General features: G+C 39.5%; 1 protein-coding gene across 1 annotated transcript in view; it reads left to right on the plus strand.

Annotated features, from left to right (window-relative positions):
• Positions 1-1791: 1791 nt before the first annotated feature.
• The window catches only part of LOC101848573 (ankyrin repeat and IBR domain-containing protein 1), a 32679-nt gene continuing 11691 nt past the window's right edge, over positions 1792-22779 (plus strand). The window contains exons 1-17 of the mRNA XM_005093127.3: positions 1792-1922; positions 3630-3854; positions 4557-4764; positions 5342-5398; positions 7173-7298; positions 9607-9660; positions 10206-10323; positions 12992-13167; positions 13714-13802; positions 15761-15905; positions 16494-16660; positions 17219-17307; positions 18484-18614; positions 18921-19055; positions 20154-20240; positions 20483-20552; positions 22291-22436. Coding sequence (XP_005093184.1) covers positions 3667-3854; positions 4557-4764; positions 5342-5398; positions 7173-7298; positions 9607-9660; positions 10206-10323; positions 12992-13167; positions 13714-13802; positions 15761-15905; positions 16494-16660; positions 17219-17307; positions 18484-18614; positions 18921-19055; positions 20154-20240; positions 20483-20552; positions 22291-22436 — 1986 coding nt within the window. The 5' untranslated portion in view covers positions 1792-1922; positions 3630-3666. The remainder of the gene's footprint in view (positions 1923-3629; positions 3855-4556; positions 4765-5341; positions 5399-7172; positions 7299-9606; positions 9661-10205; positions 10324-12991; positions 13168-13713; positions 13803-15760; positions 15906-16493; positions 16661-17218; positions 17308-18483; positions 18615-18920; positions 19056-20153; positions 20241-20482; positions 20553-22290; positions 22437-22779) is intronic.

The following is a 22779-nucleotide window of genomic DNA, read 5'->3' on the forward strand; positions in this document are numbered from 1 at the left end:
CGTGTTGACGTCCTTTGTTACACACTGGGTAAACAGTGACCACTCATCTCACTTACGATTTGTGTATGAAGTCTGGGCGGGGCTTACGGGTATAAATAAGGGATCACACGTTTACCTCACCAGCAGCTGAAAATCGCTACCAATTGGTCAACAGTGGGAGGGGCCTATGCAACATGATCGTTTGGAGGGACTACCTAACAACAATGACAAGTGATTGGATTATGACGGCTCGCCCACAACGCCAAGGGCCAATGCACAATTTATGACAAAACGTAATGGAGTCTCTAAGGTGGCCGTCTAAGACAGGTGTTTTTGCTCAGTGCAATAGGGGTTGTGTGTTAAAATTTGGTGGCCGCGGTCGCGTTGGACAGGTGCCCGTCTTACACAGTTAAATTATATAGAAAAAACGCAAGGGGGGAAATGGAAAGTGACCGTTTGTACAGGTGGCCGTCTTATAGAGGTGGCCGTCAGGGCAGGTTCGACTGTATATACAGGAGTATTATATCTGGTGGAAGAGTCTGAGTCATGATCATGCGTCATTTGTCTTAGTTGTAGGTCCGTTTAAGGTTACTGACTCTTTTATAAAAGTGTCAACGAATCTTTAACCATTTAACTCTCGTCTTCTTTTGCAGTCTTGCTAGAGATCCTAAATGGCCATGGTTTTGATGTGGTCTTTTTTCGATCTTTCTTTTCTTTTTTTCTGTTGTTTATTTTGATTTTCTAGAGTAAAAAATTCGAGATTGTAAACACGAAACGGGATCAACAATAGTGCCTTTTCCTTCAGCCCGCCACTCACCCCAGCACCAACAGCAACATTTAATGGGTTTTTGTTTTTGTTTTAGTTAGAGTTTTACGGCACTTGAAACACATTATATAAGGTCATAAAAGTGCCAAAACAGAAGTGTTACCAGAGAGTTACAAACACACAATTAGGAAAGAATAAGGGGTAAACGACACCAGATCATCCCCCAATCACCCACAATTAATTTACTGAGTGAACGTGTATCAATAATATTATATGTAGCCTTCATGCAGTGGTGGACATGCACGAGGGCGCCGATCGGGGGCATGGATTGAGGCAGCTTCATTAGGGACCTCAAAAGGGCTCCAGCCTCGTGTCTTGGAAAGTGAATTCTAAACTTTTAGAGACAATGTTAAATCGATGCTAGTGCTTGTAATCGTAAGCACCTCCTCCCCCCCCCCCACACGCTCTCCCTGTATATAATAATATGGCTATGATGAAGGATTGTTGAGCAAGTTTCATTTTTTTTACTTGTTTATTTTTTCACTAATGGGAAGGGACGTTGGAACAAAATGAATTCCTTAAACGTAAACTTTCCATATTCATGTTCTGTTTCGTCGCAAGCTAGGCCTACCGGTTCATATTATGTCGTTTGTGTTTCCCTGCCGTTTCATGTCATATTATATTACATTCACCGAGCCAGACTATTGCAGCATAACGTTTGAGCAAAAAACGGGGGCGGGGATAAGGCTCTAAACTAGGCCACCATGAGAAAGGGTTGATTAAAATAAAACATTGAGGTCAGCCTTTGTTTTTTTTTAGTAAAACATTTGCTTGTTTTAAGATATAATATTCTATTGTCCTTGTAGAAAACCTTTTCGATTTAAATGAAGCGCATCAACCGTACAAAACAGCCTTATACATGTACTATTACTAATAAATTAAATTCACTCGCTTTCCGAGCGTTCAGCATGCACCACGATCACTTCTCGAGAGCCACCAAAGATCGGTCGCGTCCGGATAGTTCCGTGAGACCACTCGCCAACTTTCGCTGATTTCCGGGAACGCACGACTGGAGAAAATATTGTGGAAGTTGCCTTGCTTGATAGCGGAGGCCGAAATGGCATAAATTTCTCTTTGTCTTCCCCTAGACAAAAATATGACCATGTGTGGTATTTAGGTGAGAACATTGCCATTTATTTAAAATACACACTTTATATTTAATGCCCAAATGGAGTTCAGGCTTGTTCTGCTTGCCGAAGTATGCCCGTGTTTAGACACTTGAGATACCCATTACTTGACCAAGACCAAGATCGTAATGTTTATGTTATGACTAGACTTGGTTGTGTAGACAGTCGACCAGACAGTCCGACTAGACATGACGTTTTGCTCTGGGCCCAGGTAGATTCTGGGCCTAAAACTCAATACTCTACCTGGTGCACTCCGAATGTACAGTGAGTCGGGTATTGTCAGGCGAAGGATACATTCCTCGGTATTTCACAAATTATTTAGATCTAGATTATAGACCTTGAATCTTGAATCAAGATCTTATCTCTCGACTGAAGAGTATTGTCTGGATCAGGATCTGTCCACGGACCACTGTATGATGAATAGAAGTCTAAATAACTTAAGCTGTAGTACTAGGCTACGGAGGATTTGGGCTTGTGAATAGATCCTACTGTACTACAGCCGAACAGTTGATGTCTTTTCTTGTTTTCATCGTCTAGATTAGATGATGTTGACCCGCTAGGCCGAGGCTGAGTCAAGTAGCCCCTCTCAGGCCTCTGTCTGTTTGTGTTGGATTTATAAGGGGAAAAAGTCTTACACTTAACTTCACTTTGGACTTTGGGTTTGGGTGCAGCAGTACTGTAAGGCATTGAAACATTTTCTTGGATGATTCCTTAAACAAAAACAAAAAACGAAGTGGCTATCGAGACTATTTGTACAGCCCCCCCCTTGACTATAATAGCTAGGCTTTGAAGGCGGCACACATAACTCAAACCGGACACTACAAGTGGACAAACTTAAACCCTGGAAGCCGGCAGGCCCTAGATCTATATAGGGATGACATACTTCGATTGGGAAGCGCACAGCTATAAAGGGCATAGATGCTGACCTTCTTATTTCAATGGAAAATTTCAGCATTCCTTTTATGGAAAATAATCTAAGGGCCGTACGCTAGGGAGGGGCCGTACGCATGAGCATGAGGGCCGAACGCATAGCCAGTGGCAACAAAAAAAGGATCATGTTGGTTTTGCTGAGATCTTCGTGAGACAAAATTCCAGAGCTCTCATAAAGCTACGTTAAAAATTTTAGATATATTAGGCCAGATAATAACTTCAAATTCAAAAGTCGTCTAGATCTAGACTCTATCGTATGCACAGTAAAAAAAAACCTGTTTCCTTTCGGAACTCTACCGTTTCGTTGATTCTACTCTAGCGATTACCTGTTCAAGACTGTCCACTATATTATATAGTATAGAGTATAAAGGTCTACTTTCCACTCTCCACCTTGTAGGGGCCTATTATTTTCTACATTGTGTGGTCGAGAGTATAAGTACCACAGATTTGAAGGGTGTTCTGAGATGACTCAGATGACCACCTGTCGAAGATAATCATCACCAGAACACAAAGAATGACTTCCCACTTCCTCTCCTATGCTTTTTTCTCTATATTAGAGAAATGTAGACACTGTCCAATAGGGTAATCTAAAATGACCGCTTTTCTCATCTTGGGCAGTTTCCGACTGTATTTTGCCTCAAGTCTGAGGTCATTGATGTTGGTGTCTGAAAGTTTATGTTTCTGACACAGGTAGGGGAGTTGCCAGTGAGTACCGATAAAATCAATTCTCTTTGCAGTGTATAATGTGTTTTATTATTTATTAACAGGAGGATGCCTTGGTAAACCATTTTGAAGTGTCCCGGCATGGGAAGTGCATCGTCCAAGTTTCGCAAACACCTCCAGTCTGGGGATGAAGTTCAAGCCCTACAGCTGTACAGGAACAATGGGGAGCTGAGAAAAGCTCTGGACCCCAACTGCTCCTATGGGGATTCGCATCAGCACGAGACTCCCCTCCATCTAGCGTCAAAGCATGGGATGCCCACCTTGTTAAAGTATGTTCTCTTCTTACTGTACCCATTGGGAGATCGGGTCAGGTTGGTGCGGTTTGCTAGCTAGATTGAGGGCGCAAAGCGACTATCGTGGCACAAGCTGGTTGCCCCCAACTCGTTTCCTAAAAAACAAACGCGTTTGTTTTCAGGCGATGAGTAAAGAAATCGACCCGACCCGATCCCATCCGTAATGGGCACCCGGTATTAGTTCTCATGTGTGTGCTTTCCATGTCTGGAAAAGCAGTTTCCTCATTTCTTCGTGATCAACCAGCGTCTAGTTATTGATATAATTTTAAAAAACTGTTTTCAATTATAGTTGCTTGAGCAATAGTGTTTTTCAGCTGCGGTGGTTGGTTCAAATGGGGTAAAAAATCTTTGAGGTCATATTATATAATTACTTCAAGTTTGCATCTTGCTTGCTTTTTAAAAACCCTCAATCATCATCATCATCATTGTTTTTGTTGTCCTCATCTTCATCATTTACACCCTCTGCTGATACTGACACACACATGTTATAAAATTGTTACCTGTTTGGTCTTTCCTATAAAAATTCTGTGGGCCTAATCTTTCTTCCTTCTTTTCTTTCTATGATACTTTCTAGTAGCAACACCTCAAATCTTAGACACTTATGATCTATTTGTGTTGCAAATACCATAAAACTCATACTCATACTAAAAGTAAACTAAACCTGTTTGGTTTTTCTAGGACCTTCCTGTTCTCCAAGGGTGGAAACCCAAATAAGACAAATGCAAAGAAGGAAACCTGTGTGCACTGTGTGTGCATGGAAAGTAATTGGCAGTCAGTCCATGTGTGTAACAGACGCATGGAGTGCCTAAATAGTTTGCTGAAGTGGAGGGGAGCCACACTGTCAGAGGGGCAAGTGGAGAAGATCGATTTGGGAGCACAAGATGAGGTAAGAAGATCGAGAAGGTGCTAGGCCTTTGTTGTCGGCTCTTGCTTCTGTGTATCCTGTGGTCAGAGCTCCAGTTGGTTCTTCGACCCCTGGTTGGATAGTTGTATTGGTGTAGTGTGGCTTGCTGAAACTTCTTTTCGTTATTGTTGTCTGTGAAAGTTGTTTTTGAAATTTAGCTTTTAAAGTTCAAATGGAGCATTTATAGTGCTGACATGGGATGGAATATAACTCAGTTCTCCTTAAAACACCTGCTGCTCCTGTTGATAATTACATAGTGTGGCAATTTGACATAATTTGCAGTTCAGTAATTTGAAAGTACATACTTGTCACTATTGAGGCTCCAACCATTGTAGATTAATTATAAGAATGAAACATAGCCATTGGTCTGGGCAGTGCAGTTTATTTCAATCTCTTGGGATAAATATATCTTAAGATATATAAAAATTTAAGTTAAATATTGCTTTGTGCCATGACCTTAAGTTATTTTTTGTTTACTTATGTAATGGTGGTTGTTTTTCAAGATAATAGTCTTTTTTTATTGATGTTTATTAGTGTATCTGGTTCCTTCATTTCTCAGAAATTGAACACAGCTTTGCATTATGCAGCAGCTTCGGGATTGGCTCAGTGTGTGGAGGTAAGATCATCTCAGTGTTCAATTAAAACATTTGGGGGGGGGGGGGGGGGGGTAAGTGTTTTACGGCACTCGCAACTGCATAAGGTCATATGAATGCGCGGGACACGTGAAGCTTTTTCAGTTGGTAGGAAATTTTGAATTTTGCCCGGGTGGCGGCCGAAACCTACTGTTATTGATTTTAAACCACCAAGGAATCTTTAATGTGCACAACTTGCAAACGGGACCTCCAAGATTTTTCGCCCTTGTCCAAGAAGGCTAGGTGTAGATCTTTCCTGCCAGAAGATCAGAGGTGTGGCTGAAAGACAGCAGTAAGAAGGAGCCAAGGAGTAGCAGTAGAAAGGCTGCAGAAAGAGTCAGTAGCCCAGAGGAGGGGGCAAAGGAGGTGAGGGGGTGAGGTCAGAAAGGGCAGACGAAAGCAGACGAGAGAACATTGCTAGAAGGAAAGGAGGTAAATTTAGAGAAGAAAAATTTTCCGTCTCTACCCGTATTCGAACCCGGGACCTTTGCATGAGAGGCGAACATATTAATCTCTAGGCCACAAGAGCCCAAGTAACGTGAAGAACGAGAAAATGCAACAGTCTAACGCTTGCACACGTATAGCTTTATCAACATTGAATTATATTTTTGTTTCTTGGAGCTTACAGCTGAAAATTCATCCCTTTTTTTTTGTGGTAAAGAATGTAATATGTATGTTTCATGTGTGTTACTATCCTAGTGCAGGAGGGTAAATAATACAAAATTTTGAGTTTAAAACTCTGGTTCAATCATTCATTTTTTTAATGAATCTTTATTTCAAAATATAATTTATAATTTCAGCATTGTTCTTTGTTAAAAATCTGTTATGATGTGCTTATCCTGAAGATGTAATTTATCACCAATATAACGGTCTCCGTGGGTGGTTGGCGGGTGCTCTGGTGTGGTTTGCTCCTTTTTTCCTCTAAAATACCTGTCATCTCTGTCTCCCCCTCATTCTTTTCTGTGTTTGTTACTCTCTTGTAACTCCTCTTATCTTCGGCTCTTATATGGCCTTATTGTGTTGCAAGTGCCATAACACTCTAACTAAAACTAACGGTCTTACTTTTTTTGTGATTCTGTCTACTCAAGAAACAGAAAGTTATTGGGCTTTTTGAAATTGGAGTATTGAATTTTTAGGGAAGCCCTTATATATTGCTTTTTGCAGTGGCAGTTACTTTACTTTTCAGTACTGATAAGGTATGTCAATGGCTCAGGTCTGCAGTGAAGGAAACTCTGATTTCATCTGCATCAGGGGGCTTTTTGGCTGCTCTTTTATTTGTTCTGTTTTCATTTGTGTCCTCCTTCCTAACTCTGTAAACTTTTGATATACGATACGGCGCATCAGTTTAGGTGGTGTATGGCATCACTCGGTTGTTTACAGTGGTAACAAAAATGGACGACACCCTAGTTAATTCATATGTATTGAAATTGTAGTTTATTCCATTGATCATTAGTTTCTACTCAGTTTGGTGTTTACTGTATTCAAATAGTTAATAAGTTAAATAGGAACAGAGTTATTGGGAAGTTTGTGATGCTAAACCTTGGATGACAAATTCAAGTATGGTTTAATGAGATGAACAATGATTACATAGGAGGCCCCTGCCTCTGTAACACCTCTATTCTCTATTTTAAACACATGTCAAATCTTACTTTACCTTAGATATACAGCCAGTTTGATATTTTTGTAGGCCTAACGGTAAATACAGTACAGGGGTTTGGAGAAAAGTTTCCAAATAAGTGTCTGAATTTTCCTTTGCAGACCCTTGTACAGTATGGGGCTCCACTGTTTACGGAGAATGAAGACAGCCTTACGCCTTGTGACACTGCTGAGAGAAATGGACATGCCCGGATTGCTCTATACCTTGAGTCGAAAATGGTGTTTTCAGTAAGAATAGCCTTTTCACTTGTCTTATATATTTTGGGCTCTTCCCTCGATAATTAAAGACAATTTTTTTTAGATTTACTGTGAAAATGTCTGCTATTTAGTGTTGCAAAACTTGTTTTTTCTTGGGTTTCTGTCAGCTAGTGTTTTTTTTTTGTAGGGAGGGAAAGAGGAAAGTTCTATGTAAATTGTATTGCATATTTAATTGGTCTGTACCAAAGAAGCAGCCAAGGTTGTTGGAACTTGATTTTTCCTTTATTCATCGTCAAACTAGTGTTTGTGTTAACTGTGCTGTTAATTCACCCAAATGTTATTGTGGTTTTACATTAAAGTGACTTTATGTTATGTATGCTCACTGAGAATGTTCTCAACACATTGGAATAATTATCTGTAGACGATAATAATATAGATTGCAGTGAATGTAATTTGGACATCGTTCGGGGTATTTCATAATTGTTATGGCAGCTATGATATGGTCTGCTCCTTCATCATTTCCAGTAGACTGTTCTCTTCTTGTATCTGTTGTTGTGTCTCCGGATGCACACTACTAGTCATCAAGATTCTTCTCTCAGACCCTCTCAGAGATGCCAACCAGTACGATTTTACGTATTTTAGTACGATTTTTTTCCGAAAATACGCGAATACGACTTTTCATGAAAAAATATGCATCCTGGAATGCGAAAAATACGAAATCCAGTTTGGGCGAGTAAACCTAATTATATCTCAAGTTCCCTCTTTTGTCAAAATAATATGAGTATCGCGGAACTGGAATATTAGAAATCCAAGTCCGATAAGGTCAGTAAGTTCATTTTTTCCGGTCGCGATTGTGACTATATTTGTTTAGCTTTTCCTCCTCCGAGAGTACGTTTCACTTTCACGCGAACAGGCGGCTATGGCGACAGACGGAAGTGTATGTGACACCGAGGCTTGATCGGGAAAATCAAGATCTACTTTCGGTTTCGTTACCACCGAGAAGTTTGCCAGCGGTAGACTGATAACACAACTTATTTGCGACGTGAAGGTTGTGCAGTGTAAACGCTGCCGTGCAAATAAAATTTCTTGAACTCGTCTCTATGCTGTCACTTGTAGGAAAAAAAGAAAAGAAAATACAAGCGTCGTCCGAGTTTTAGATTGTCGGGCTCGCCATCATGACCGGTCAATGAACCTGCGCGCATTCGCATCACAAAATAAATGTGGCATCGTGTGAGCAAAGACCGTGTTTGGTGGGAGTAACGGCGCTGCCAAGTATAGGACTACAGGAGGGATTATTGATTTTTTTTTTGTACACTCGAGAGGGGGGGGGGGGTGTGAAGGCAACACCAGAGGACAAAAACTTGGAGGCAAATTTCAGAATTTTGATTAGAGCTTTCTGCAAAGCGTGCGTTGGTGCAGACCGTGTGCGGAATCGGGACCCCTTATACTTTGCAAGTCTGTGTTATTGAAATAAAATGTTTGCGTGTCATTGGGTGGGTGATAGTAAATTATACCTACAGTGTATGTTGTAGCTTTCTGTTCAAGACTGGCAGATTGTCAGTGTCAGTGTCACTGCATCTTGCCCTCCCACAGTTGTTACAACTCTCACACTGCGTGGGTCTACTTGAGCCATTCAAGTTATTGCTCTTCTCTGAGTTTGAGCAATAATTTTAGTCTGTCAGTTCATAATATGAATCATGACACCCAGACTGGTTCTGGATAGTAATGATAGTCGAAATTCTTGTTCTAGGCCCTTCCGAATGCTCAAAACAGGATTAATTTTTTATTATAATAATGAGAGGGAAATATTATAACAGACTGAAATGCTTAAGTCAAATAAGACGTCAATACGACACTGAACACTGACACGTTGTTGACTGGATACATGTTTATTGTATGCGTATGTGCTCCATTTTTCGAGCTGGTGAGCTAGTAATTTTTTTCCAGGAAATATTGCTGGACACTTTACTGGTTGGTCGGTCGATCGTGAAGAATACACATTTCCCCATGAAAATACACATTTTCATATTTCCCAATACTCATTTCGGTTTTCTGTGGTTGGCATCTCTGCCCTCTGATGAAAGATTAGGGTTGGACTGCTGGAAATTTGTATTGGGTAATTCGTACCAGTAAAGAAAATACCAAGAAAATGTGATGTGAGGCACTCACCAAATTGAAACTGGAAAAAGCTTTTGTTTCTGTACTTTCCGTTGCACTGAAAATTGTCACATTTTTCACCGAAGACTAGTTTTCTTTTCTCAACGTGTTGAAAAGTCTTATGTTTAAAAAAAAATTTTTTACAGAGAGGTCATGCATGCTTTTTTTCTTTCCATTGCAGAATGAGGAAGAGTCTCTCAATGAAGAAGACAACGTTTCTATGCCTCCTATGGAGGTAAATAACTACATTATTTTATGTGTGTGCCCAGTTTGATGTGTGTGGATGTACTCAAAGAGAACCTTAGAATCTTTGTTTTTAAATACAACTGTTTTTGACAAGTTCAGGAGTTCCATTGTTTCTGTATGATTTCATTTGAAGTTTATTCCTTGTGTTTTCTTATATTTTGAAACAATAGAATACCAAGATAACAAACCCTTCTGAGATGTTAAAAAAAGAGGTTTTGAGTTTTTAACAATTGTTTACAGTTCATTTCTTACATGTATTGCCTGAAATTGGACATTGAAATAGTGGCTATGGAAATAGGCTTTTATCAATGTATTTTGTATGGAAAAAGACTCTTGATTATCATGTAAATGTCCTATATATTTAGACATTCTTGATCTAAATTGTAATGATGGGTGTGTAAAAATATACATTAAAAAAAAAGAAATTTTGAAATTCTAACCTGCACTCGCCTTCTGTTGTCCTAAATTCTTTCAAGTTCTTTGTGTAGTTGCGAGGAGAATGAATATCAAAGTTCTATACACTGTGCTCCTCAGGAATATTCTGGACTCCGGCCTCAAGACTTGCAAGAAGCAAAGGACCAGTTATTGGTGGAGACTGCGGACATGCTCAGTGTGCCTCTTTTCACTGCAGAGGCCTTATTGCGAAATCATGGTAAGTTTGGGAGCCTTCCAGCAAATCACAATATTTTTTTTTTGCCTTTACATACTGCTTTACAGAGTATTGTCTTCATAGTATTATCCCCTCTAGTGACTGGCTTTTGTGTTTTTACAGCTTTTTAGTAAGTTGGTGCTCTAAACAATTAGCCCCTTCACTGCGTCGCCCGAGCCTGACTCAGGCCATCGTATGTCACTATAATGTGTGCAACCTGAGCACAAAGAGACAATTCTGAGTAATGTATGGAGGAAACTATTTTCATAGATGACTTCCCCTTATATAAGGGACATCTGGGGAATGTTATGAAAGTGAAAGTAGAGGCCAAATCGCAGTCTGTCATTTTTAATGGAACTTTGTTGTTGATCTTTCCCATTTCACGAACAAACGTAATCTTTGTTGACATGGCTTCAACCAGCCATTCGAGGCTCCAAGCGTCCGTTCACAGCGTTAGAGGTATTGGACGAGGTGAATAATGATCCTGATAGTGATGAATACGACTTCGATGAAGGAAGTGAGATGGATGAAGACGAAGAAGACAGTGATGTGTTAATGAGTTTGATGGGAGATGCGATAGAAGGTGATCGTGCTGATAGTGAAGATTTACCAACAAGGAAAGAGAGACGTAGATCTAGATCTCAAAGTTGTTCAGAGAATTAAGGTATACCCCTGATAAGATCTAGATCTAGATCGATGTGATCTAGATCTATGATAATGATAATGGTGGAGTTGCCAATTGGGGGTTCAGAGATACCCCTGATAAGATCTAGATCTAGATCAATGTGATCTAGATCTATGATAATGATAATGGTGGAGTTGCCAATTGGGGGGACAAGGCATGGCAGAATTAGAGAGAGGGGATGTGGCAGAGGTCGTATTCCAAAGTGTTTTCAATGTTGACACAAGAAATCTATTTTTTGGTTGTAAAAATTACCAAAGCAAGGTGGAACACTGGATTACTCTTAATAAAGGTAATAATTATTATTTCTTTTCTTTTTTTTACTTTCTGCTGTAGAACCAAGAAAATTTTGCTATAAGTATGCATCACTCATAGCTGCCACTTTTCCGCCAAATAACGGAAACTCCGCTTCATCTAGCTTTTCCCGCTACTTTCCTCCTTCCTCTGCTGGACCGCTTTCGGTCACAAATTGCAATACTTTTTTTTTACCCGCGGAAAACACTGAAACAGGAGAGAGACGAAAACACGGCTTGCACATGTCCGCCCGTAGCTTTCTTCTTCCGTTCTTCTGTGCCTGCCTGGCACAAGTTTCACATTGTTTCTTGTGGAGCGACAGTGTCAATCGAGCATCGGGACGATAGCGCGCCGAGTTGTCTTTGAAAACGGCGTAAATTCAAGAGAAATTGATGCAGAATGCAAAAATAAAAGAAGCTGGAATAAGAAAGAAGCAGACGGTGTACGACTTGAAAAGTTCATTAGAAAATTGAACAAGCTGCTTGCTGCACTTTGCGTTTGGTGCGATAAAGAAATCGCTTAGTTGGCCAACAGTGGCAAAGGTGTTGCCTCCTTGATCCAATACTGCTCTACATGGATGCACAAGTTTAAAGTGAAAGAAATCTTTTTATGAGACACCAGCTGGCAACAAACACTGGATTTTTAGTCACCAAATTGTGTCAAATGCTTGTCAGTCAACTTAGTGCCTTAGTTTTTATTGTGTTTTTTTTTTTCAAATACATTTTAATTCTGTAGCCTATGGTTAAGGTTAACAAATATGACAGTTTTCCCTTCCAAAACCATGGGCTAGATGTTCCAATATATTGCCTCTGGATCTCACTGTTTTTACTCCGGCGTTCGGAGAGCGCGTGTACACCTTCGCCTGAATTTGCTCCTTTTTAAAAATTCCTGAGTGGCAGCTATGAGCACTCCAAAAATAACAAACTTAAAAAATTCTTATTTTCCATAATTTTGATACTACACCACAAATAAAATAATTTTCCTTCTATATATAGCACGTTTTTATGTACTTTCCGATATAACATGTATTTCTAAATGTGTGGGTGAAATATATGAACCTTGTAAGTGCAAAAATAACCAAATTATGCTCAATTTAGTGACGGTACCCCAAATCACTGGCATGCTGCTCCGCACAGGGGGATAAAATTAGCCCAAAGGGAAGGGGTTTAAACAAGAACATTTTTTCCTGTTTATATTTCTCTGATATGTGTCAAGCAAAATATGCTCGTTGTTTCACTGACTAGTACAGAAAGGGTTAAATGGTTCATAGGCTTGGCTAGAAAGAAGAAACACTGGAGGAATAATACTCATGAATTACAATACAAAATTTTTACCTCCTGGTAGCATCCCATATTCAGTCTGTCCACTTGTCCATTTGCTCATGGAATGCATGAGCTTGGTTTTTTTGGTCGCTTTTAAGGACAAGTAGGCTAACCCAGATTTCAGGGTTTTCCAGAAATCTTGACCTATACCAAAAGTTGGCATTGCCCTACTTATAGGAGAAGTTTTCTTTCATTGGTGTGTACATTTGTTTTGTTATAGAGAAAACTCTCCTTGTCCTTTAAAGAAGCTGAACAAGGGGCAAAAACTTTAGCCTCGATTTTCTCAAAACAGTATTTTTTGGGGATAGCCCCCTTGTTCTTAAAAGTGACTATTTGACAGACTGGTTATCTCAATACTTTAATTACTTTTCAGAATGGTCAAGGGAAACCTTGCTGGAAGCTTGGATGATAGACCCCGAGGCATGCTGTGAGAAATGTGGCGTGACCCCACCGTCCAGTCTCTTTAGTGACAAGCCACAGGTCCAAGAAAACTTGGCCAGCCCCCTCCCCTCCCCTCTCCATTCTGCCCCAACCCCCTTGGATGCTGAGGTAAGAGAGTTTATTTTCAAGAAAGGGGGGGGGATTTAGAGAAGCTTTTCCACACAATAATTAGCACTTAATAATAAGGGGAAAAAAAAAGAGATGATGAATACTGAAACAGTTCCGACATGTGAAGGAATTGGGTCAAAAGCATGATGTATTAGAGAAATTGTCTGTTGAGTAAGTTTAGAAGAAAAAAAATGTTGTACACAAGGCTATTGTAGCAAAAGAGGCTTTGTTTCTGAGGGTGAGTGGTTATACTCACTCTGGTTTGACAACAGCTATGATTCCAAGTTGATTTGAAATTTTGATGTTTGCCACGTCTTATTTTCAGCTTCTGCCTGTCATATAAAAAATCTATTTTATAGATTTACTTTTGGAAAGAAAAGGGAGAATTACATTTTGTTGGTTGGACATTATAAAAAAAGTAGTTGCTGATTTGTCTTTTAGTAGGCTCTCCAGTCAGGACAGATGTTTTTCTTTGTTTATAATTTTTTTTCCTTTGAAGATTACCTTTTTAAAGCTAATATATGTTTTTTAATTCTTTTTCTTCAGTGCAATATCTGTGCAAATACATTCCTAATTGCTGAAGAACCTGTCCATATGACTTGCTCACATCGCTTTTGCATGGAATGTTGGGAAAGGTAAGTCTCTCTTTAGCTGTGAGAAAAAGGGTCGTTCTCCTTTTTGTCTTATTGAAACCACATACAGGGTGACTGCCAGTTGAATAGAATTTCCGAGTCCAGGGAATGCCCTGTGGATTTGAATTAAATTGCTGAGATCCGCAGGGTCCCCACCAGGTCGAGAAAACAGGAAAAAGTCGGGAATTTTTAGATGGGTCGGGAGGTCGGGAAAAAGTCGGGAATTTTGTAATGGGTCGGCAAGTCGGGGAAGGATAGGGCCTGTATAATATCAGTAGTGTAGCTATCTAGATAGTATGGTTGATGAATCATGAAGAGGAAACGTAATTGAACTGCTATGGCGGAAGTGTTTGTGTAACACCGAGGCTCGATCGGGAAAAATCAAGATCTACTTTCGCTTTCGTTACCACCCAGAAATTTTCTGGTAATAGTCTGATAGATAACGCAACATTTGTAACGTGCAGGTTGTGCATTATGAACGCTGTGTCGCCTTGAAAATAAATTAATATAAAAAATTTGTCCTCTGCTGTCACTTGTGGAAAAAAAAAGAAAAGAAAGTTATACAAGCATCTTGTCACGTTCGCCATCGTGACCGGTCAATGAACCTGTGAGGTATCGGAGTCCGGAATGTGTTGGGGGGGGGGGGGGTAGGGTTGCTGAAGGCAACGCTAGAGGACAAAACTGAACTTGGAAGCAAATTTTTAGTATTTACAATTTTGATAACAACTAAAGGAGCTCTCTGCAAAGCGCGCGTTGGTGCAGGCGTGGTGTGGAATCGGGATCCGTCATGCCTTGTTATTGAATAATAAAGTGTTCGCGTTTCATTGGATGGGGTGACTGTAATTTATATCTAGATCTAGATCTATATATTAGCTTTCTGTTCAAGATTGGCAGATTTTCAGTGTCACTGCATCTTGCCCTCCCTCAGTTCTTACACCTTTCACACTGAATAGGTCTACTTGAGCCATTCAAGTTATTACTAATATTACTCTACTTTGAGTTTGAGCAATAGTTTTCGTCTGTCTTCATGTTTATTATATGAATCATGACACCCAGACTGGTCACTGACAGTCGATATTCTGGTTCTAGGTCTTTTTTCAGGCTCAAAACAGGATTCATTTTTTTATATAGGGCCTATAATTTATATATAGACTAATATGATGAGGGGAAAATATAAATAAGTAAGAACAGGCTGAAGTACCCAAGTCACGCAAGATCCCAGTGCCACACTGACATGTTGTTGACTGGATATAATGTACCAACATGTGTGTGTGTGTATTCCCTACATATACATATACATATATTTGATATAAATGGAGCATGCGCTGTCATTGTTATGTGACATGCCCCTGGAAAATGGATGAGGCCCCTCCCTTGGAAAATTGAGAAGCTGGGTTGGCAGTCACCCAGTATTATAATCATCTATTGTTTGAAGACTATACTACTAATGTACATTTGCATTCATTTAAAAACATATTTACTTTTTATCATTGATAGATAGGCTTTTTGGGGGATCATTCTTGATGCGCAACGGCCTGATTTTTCCCTCAAATTTGGGTCTTGAAAAAAATTTGGAGGTCTTGAAAAAAATTTCCAGGATTTGGTGGGGGCCCTGGATCCGGGAATGCCACAAGAATATAAGGTTATCTGTAAGGATACATTATTAAGATTGGTTGGTAAGGCAGTCCTATGAGGTAGCTTAGCATGTTGGCATAGAAATTATTTGAAGTTTGTTGTGTTTTAATCTTCAAGATCATTTGTTAATCTATTCTGTTATCGTTTCATGATAGTCCTACTTTTCTGTTCTGTTTAAAAAAATGAAATGCTGATTTAGCTTATCATATTTGTGAATATCAAATTTGTATTCTTAAGAGATTGAATGAGAGGACTTGCAGAAATTGTATTCCTACTGTATCTCAAGTTTTTACAAATAACTTTTTATTGTCTACCTGTGTTCTCAGGTACCTAAATGTGAAAATCCAAGAAGGCGATGCCCACCACATCACCTGTCCGGCGTACGACTGTTGCATGCTGGTCCCTGTGGACATTATAGAAGGCATCGTGTCTCGTGACATGGCTCTACGTTATCTTCAGTTTGACATCAAGGTAACTGACCGGTCACTTTGTGAACAAAGTCTAAGACTTGTGCTCAACGGAAGTAAACCTTACCGTTCTGCTTATGTTTTTTATTGTCTTTTAACTTTCACAGAATAGGGTCGATTATGCAATTCATAAGCTGAGGTTGGGGAGCTAGGGGAGGGATAATGGAGATAAAGTTTAAGAATCATTTATTTCTTTGTTAAAGGCATAAGAGCTAGAAAGTTAGAAACTATGCTTCTACATGTATTTATGGATAAAAAAATGGCCACCACATGAAAAGGTGTTTGCTGTGTTAAGTTTTCATTCAGAGCTTAGGTTGAATTTGTTCCTCCTTCTGTATGTTCTCGGAAAGTTGGTTTTTTTTTGTGTGTAGCAGCTGAAAAAGTTTCTGTGCCTTTAAATCAATTTAATTGCATAAGAAGTTTCAGACTCAAGCTGTTTGAACATGATTTTTATATATTTTTTTTACCTGAAGGGAGTAAGGAGTGGAAAGAGATTTGTTTTCAGAAGTTGGCATTTTGTAAGGACATTTGTTATCCTGTTTTGCTTACGTTTGCTGACACTTTAGCCAGCGGGTGCTTATGTTGTCCTCAGGCATTTGTGGACAGTAACCCGGATATGAAGTGGTGTCCGTACCCGGGGTGTGGCCGAGCGGTCAAGCTGCCGGATCTCGACACTGGAGCTGGACACGGCAAGAGAAACAAGATCCCTTCGGATACGTCTCGTGGAGTGGACTGTGGTATCGGCCACTATTTCTGCTGGTGAGTGTCCTTTGTGTCGGGACATACCCTGCTACGTTTTCTATTGTTGTGGAGTTCTATGAAGCAGCCTCCTCAGCCTGTTCTGTTTGTCAGTGTATGATTTGCAACAAGGCACTAAGAGATAATTTTCTTTATTTTGGGATAAATTGGTATTTGTTGTTGTTATTGATCCAAAAGTTGGTATGGGGAAGGATGATTCACCTAGTTTCACTCTGACTGATAGCTCCGTGCTAGTCGTGAAAATGTTGTCACTTTGAATATCAGTGAAAACAAATAATGTAATCAGAAGAGCATAGTCTCTTGCCTGATAAAAATTTTGATCATTCTTTTCATTATTTTAGAAAACTTGTGCAAGTTTGTAAGGAGAAATGGTTCGAATTAGAAAAATCCTGTTTTGAAGAAAGTAAAAAAGTTGGTATTAGGCTCTACCTTGATGAAGGAAACGAAGAAGGATTGAAGACTTTTAGGTGGAAAAATATCTTGAAAGTATATCTGTACATTTGTTTAGAAAACTCATGATTACCCTGAGCCTTATATTGCATTATGTTTGTTTTCCAGGGAATGTCTGGAGGAGTCCCATGAGCCTTGCAGCTGTGATAACTGGATTAAGTGGTCTCAGAAAATCATGGAGATCAAGCCAGAAACATGTGAGGACAGGATTTTTTTCCCCTTTTATTTTTTTTGCACAGTCATTGGTATAATAATTAAGTCTGAGGAGCTGCGAATGCAGTCTAAATTGTCCTGGACGGCCACCCATTTTCGAAGAGCTTATTTGTTGTCTTAGACTGTGTCATTATAATGTAAAAAAAAAAAATACACAAAGGAGTAAGTGACAAGTGGTCATTTGTACAGGGGATTGTCTTTGACAGGTGGCTGTTAGAACAAGTTTGACTGTACCAAAGGTTTTGTATAACAAGATGGTTCGCTCCTCTCTTTGAACTAATTAAAAAAGTGTCCTCAAAATCTGGTGGCGCCCTCTTCGGAAAAACGCCCTCTTTGCGAATTGAGTTACCTTACTTGTATTGGAAAAAATGAAAGTGAAACTAACAAGTTTTTGTATGAATTATAATTACAATTTCGGAATAACGTCTTTTGAAATGGTTACTCTGACAAAAATCCTCTTCAGATGGAAGGGGCGACAGATTTCTTTGTTTAATTTGGCTTTAGAACGAGAGGCGAGAGGTCATTAAAATAAAATAAACCCAAAACTCCGCACTGAGTGAACCGGAACAGCTGATGCACAAGGGGGTGCTATTCCTATTCTTCTTCTGGAAAAACGAAAGAGAGCTTCAAAACAAAGACTGCAGCGACATCTGAACCTATGCGCGGACTTCCACAGACACTTTTTCTCAGAGTGAACTATCTTGTTATGTACTATGTTTGACTGTACCAACCTGTGTTACTACCCTACAAAAAGTCAATTTCTGTGTTGATATTGGTAAACACACAATGTGAACATTATGACGGACAGGAATGATCCTTCTTTCCAATGATGGACAAGCAAACAATGCAAATGTGTACCAAAATTATATTGTTGTTTGGGGATTTTTCAGATTATTATTCTCTATGGCCTCTGTGTACTTTTGATAGTGAATTATGATGAGACTCTTGCTGTAAAAGTTTACTGTCCAGCATACCAGTACATATAAAAAATACGTCACAGGCCTTAGAATTAGAATACTATTGTGGATTTGATGTTTTCTTATGTTGATGTGATCATGCAGTCGTTAATGAATGGAAAACTATACATACTGCATGGAAAGGTTATATTTCTGTGATCATTTGAAAAGAACAAGTGTTTTGAATTCCATTTATATTTTCAGTGGATGGCACAGAGCAGGATACAGAACTGGCAGCAAACTGTTTGTGGTTGGTGACAAACTCTAAGCCATGTCCTAGCTGCAAGTCGCCCATTCAGAAAAACGAAGGTTGCAATCACATGAAGTGTAGCAAGGTTGGTTGACTTTTATCATTCTTCTTTATTGGAATCATATGGAGGGAGCAACTTGTGTTACAAATAGATATTTAATGCATACATTTTTTAAAGTAAGCCTTGCTAAAAAAAAATTAGAAGAATGTAAATCTGTGTCCTCCAAATGTTTTAGCTGATAAAAAAAAAAAAAAGACATTTGAGGAGAGTTATTTTTAAAAAAAATACCCACTCCACAAAAAAAAAAGAATTTAGAAAAAATTTTTAAATATGAAAAATAGCTTAAATAAATTTGCGTGGTTTTTGTAATTTTGGTTTTTCTTGTTCCAGTGTAAATATGACTTCTGCTGGGTGTGCCTGGAGCAATGGAAGCGCCACAACAGCTCAACGGGCGGCTACTTTAAGTGCAACCGCTACGAGGTGGTCAAAAAGGTGGAGGAGGAGAGCGCTACTCTTGTCTCTGAGGTGAGTTGACAGAAATGTGTCGCTGGTAGCTCGTGCCACTGAGGTGAGTTGACAGAAATGTGTCACTTCGCTACCTCAAAATTGCAAAGTTCTATGTACTCAGTGCCGAGTTTTGAGAAATTTGACGTAAAAGATTTTGAATTTCACGTCATGCCAAGCTTTTTCGAATGCAATTCTTTGAATATCTTGATAATGACTCTGAATAACCTTTTGCTTTTGATAGAGCAGATAGAACGTCTGGTTTCTGACCTCATGGTTGAAGTAACTGAAAACGGCCAAAAATGTCAGATAGAACACTGTAATTCTGTGGTAGTGACTTGTAGGTCTTGTCACTGAGGTGAGTTGACAGAAATGTGTCACTTGTAGCTGGGAGTTGCATCAGGGATGCCGTTTTTCCGGGGGGGGGGGGTTCCGTTATTTTGGGCATAGTCCGTTCTTATTTTTGAAATGATATGATGTTGCTTTGTTGCATTTATTACTGCGTCGCTTGCTAAATCTAGTCTAAAAAAAATTTCAGTTATTTTTAAAAAGTCCAGTGGCATCCCTGTTGTATGTGAGATACTGACATGGCCCAGTTTGAGATTAGTAGAAAAAAAAGAAAGAAGAAAAGCAAAGACTACATCATTCATCCTTTGTGGAAAAAACATTTCTTTCAGTGGTTATAATGCCAGGACATACTGACTGATTTCAAATAACATCCACTGAGTTAGAAAATGAGGCTAGGGATGAGGGATTATATGTCCTGTCCAACTTGTGAACCTGCGTTTTTCTTGCTTTTTTTTGCCTATAATTTACAGACTTCTGCCTTCTGCCCCCCCCCTCTCTCCCTCTCTCCCTCTCTCCCTCCCTCTCCCTCCCTCTCCCTCCCTCTCCCTCTCTCTCTCTCTCTCTCTCTCTCTCTCTCTCTCTCTCTCTCTCCCTCCCTCCCTCCCTCTCTAACTCTCCCTCTCCCCCTCCCTCTCCCTCTCCCTCCTGGAAGAAATTCACTGATCTATACTTCAATAAAACTGACTTGTTTGGGTATGTATGTTTTTTGTTTTGTTAATACTGTGATGGTAATGGATCTTCCCTTACACGTTTCATCTTATCTGTCAACAGGCGGAGAACAAGAACAAGAGAATGCAGGAGCTGAACAGATTTGTTCACTACTACACCCGTTTCAAGAATCACGAGAACAGTTATAAGGTGAGTCCAGCGTTATTTGTGTCTTGAAATGATGTTTTTGGGCTCTTGTCAGTTTATGGACATAAAGAGTTATTGTTATCGTCTTAAATCTTGTTTATTTTTCTTGCTTTTGATGAAAAAATACCCGTTTATCTTGAATAGAAGTTGAAATATTTGTCATAAAAAAAGGTTTGTGCTGACTCACGGTGAATTCTGTATTTCGTAATCTCAACCCCTGTCCTGGTTTTTTTTTTCCCTCACAGTTGGAGGAGCCCCTACTAAAGACGGCCAAAGACAAGATGATGAAACTGGCTGAGGCTGTGACAGAGATAGGTGAGCTGGAGGGCTTAACCCCTACGTGACCTTTATGATGCCGTCAGTAATTTTTTCTTATGCGGTGAATGAGCCAAGATGCTGCTGTGGCGTACAGCATTCATCATGCTTTGTGAAGCATGTAGACCACAATGACGTATGCCGTTTGTCAGGGGTTGTATTCTAAAGTATACTGCTTCTATTAGATACATTTAGTAAAACGAATTGCTGATTCGCATTTTGGGAATATTTATTCTGTTGAAAGAAAAAAATTTTCTTTTAGATATTAGGAAACTGACCGCTAAATCTAGCGCTACTCTGTGTCGTTGGGGATCCAAAACTGTGCCTGGTGCAGCAGGAACTGACCCTGTGTCACGAATGGGTTAAAGTGACTGTCAGCTGTTATCTTTGTGCTTAGTACGAGATAAGGGACAGGTCACCTGCCATATTGAGTGGCCCTTTCTAAGGCAAAATTTTTTGCTTGTTTCGCTTATCGAGGTTTACAGGCTTTTTAGCTTGAATTATGTTAGTTTGTTGTTAATCAGAAGTTGTTTACTCGACCATGTTGTTTTTCTGAATTATTTTGATTGTGTCAGAATCAGGTGCAAGATAACTGATTTGTAGACAAGTGATTTCTGTCCTGCTTCTGGAAGGCTTGGGTTATCTTTTTTAGATAGGAAATACTGTCTCAGGCATAAGACTGGTATATTCAAGATTTTGGTATTTAGTTTGCTAAGGCACTTAATGTCACAGTGACAAAAAATATTAAAAGGGGTTCAAAGTATTACAATATGTGGTCTATATTTACCAAATGATTAGAAAAAGGAACATCTATAATAAAACTCACTGGATTACACTTAAGAAGTGTCCCCACAGGGCTCGATCAAAAGAGTTAATAGATTTTCTGTGTGGCTATCAGCTGGTTCGTGAAAATCACTCAAAACATTTTGAGGAAAGGAGAGAAAAGATGGCATTTTAGATAGCATACATGTTTTGCACAATGTGATGCATTTGAAGAGGATTGGGTAAAGAGTTTATTTTTATGAAAATGAAGTGTAACAAGCTTCTCTTTCTACTTCACTTTCTACTTGGTTTTCAAAATCAGTTTCTGGCTTTAGGTGCCTGTAGTTTTGATGACTCGATATGTTTAAAGAAGAGAAAAACCCTCATACAAAACAGAAAGACAAACATTGCTTCTCCCCCATAGAGGTTAAAAAAACCAAACAAACTTTTTTTGAGGACGAGCATAACAAATGGTATTAGAAACACACTATTATTGGTTGCCATGCTGAGAACCAACAACCATCCATTGTGTGTAAAAAGTGAAAGGATCTATAAGTGGTTAGTGGGTGCTGTGGTGGGACTGCTCCTTGTGTCCAATCAAGCATTTCTCATCCTCTTCTCTCCTGCTACTTTTCTTTGTATTTTACTCTCTTTTAGTAACATCCTTATTCTTCGGCTCAAATATGGCCTAATTGTGTTGCTAGTGCACCAAAACTCTCTTACTCTTCTTTTTATTATTTCTTTTTTTTTGGGGGGGGGGGGGGGGGGTCCAGTGTCCTGATTTTGGTGCGAGTATTTGTAGGTTATGTAAAAAAGTATTGACAATGTGCAAATTGTTATGTTTCAAGAAAAAAGAAACAAGAAAGAGAGGAATTGTAAAGTCGGTGACGATAATGATGATGATGATGGTGGTAACGATGAGCTCCAAAACTGACCATTGTCTTAGAATGACACGAACACGATCGCTCTTTGACAGAAGCAACGGCTCAGGCGGAGACCAAATTTGTGGAGGAGGCGGTGCAGCAGCTGTTGAAGGCGCGCAGGGTGCTGAAGTGTTCCTACGTCTACGGCTACTACCTCGACGGGCTGGGGGTCAAGAAGAGCGTCTTTGAGACTATGCAGGTGAGATATAATATATCCTTGTTGTTGTTGTCAGAGTGTTCTTAGGTGTGTTAAATGGAAAAAAGTACCCTTGACTGATTTTTAGAGAGGTGGTTTTGAATTACGTTCATTTCACTACATTTTGGTACAATATGACAGAATTTGACTAAATTTTACAATTGTTCTTTTTCTTCTTCCTTGCGTTCCCCTGCTAGATCTCGGGGGTAGTTGACTGCTGGTTCTTTAACCAGCATTGCAACTGATTTTTACGTAGGCGGCCGTTTTTCCTTCTCAGTAGGGCCCCTTGCCTTCAGGCAGCCACATTCCGATTTTGATGGTACTGTATATTTTTTTATATTGACAA

This window comes from Aplysia californica, unplaced genomic scaffold (genome assembly GCF_000002075.1).
Source record: "Aplysia californica isolate F4 #8 unplaced genomic scaffold, AplCal3.0 scaffold00058, whole genome shotgun sequence".
Lineage (NCBI taxonomy): Eukaryota > Metazoa > Mollusca > Gastropoda > Aplysiida > Aplysiidae > Aplysia > Aplysia californica.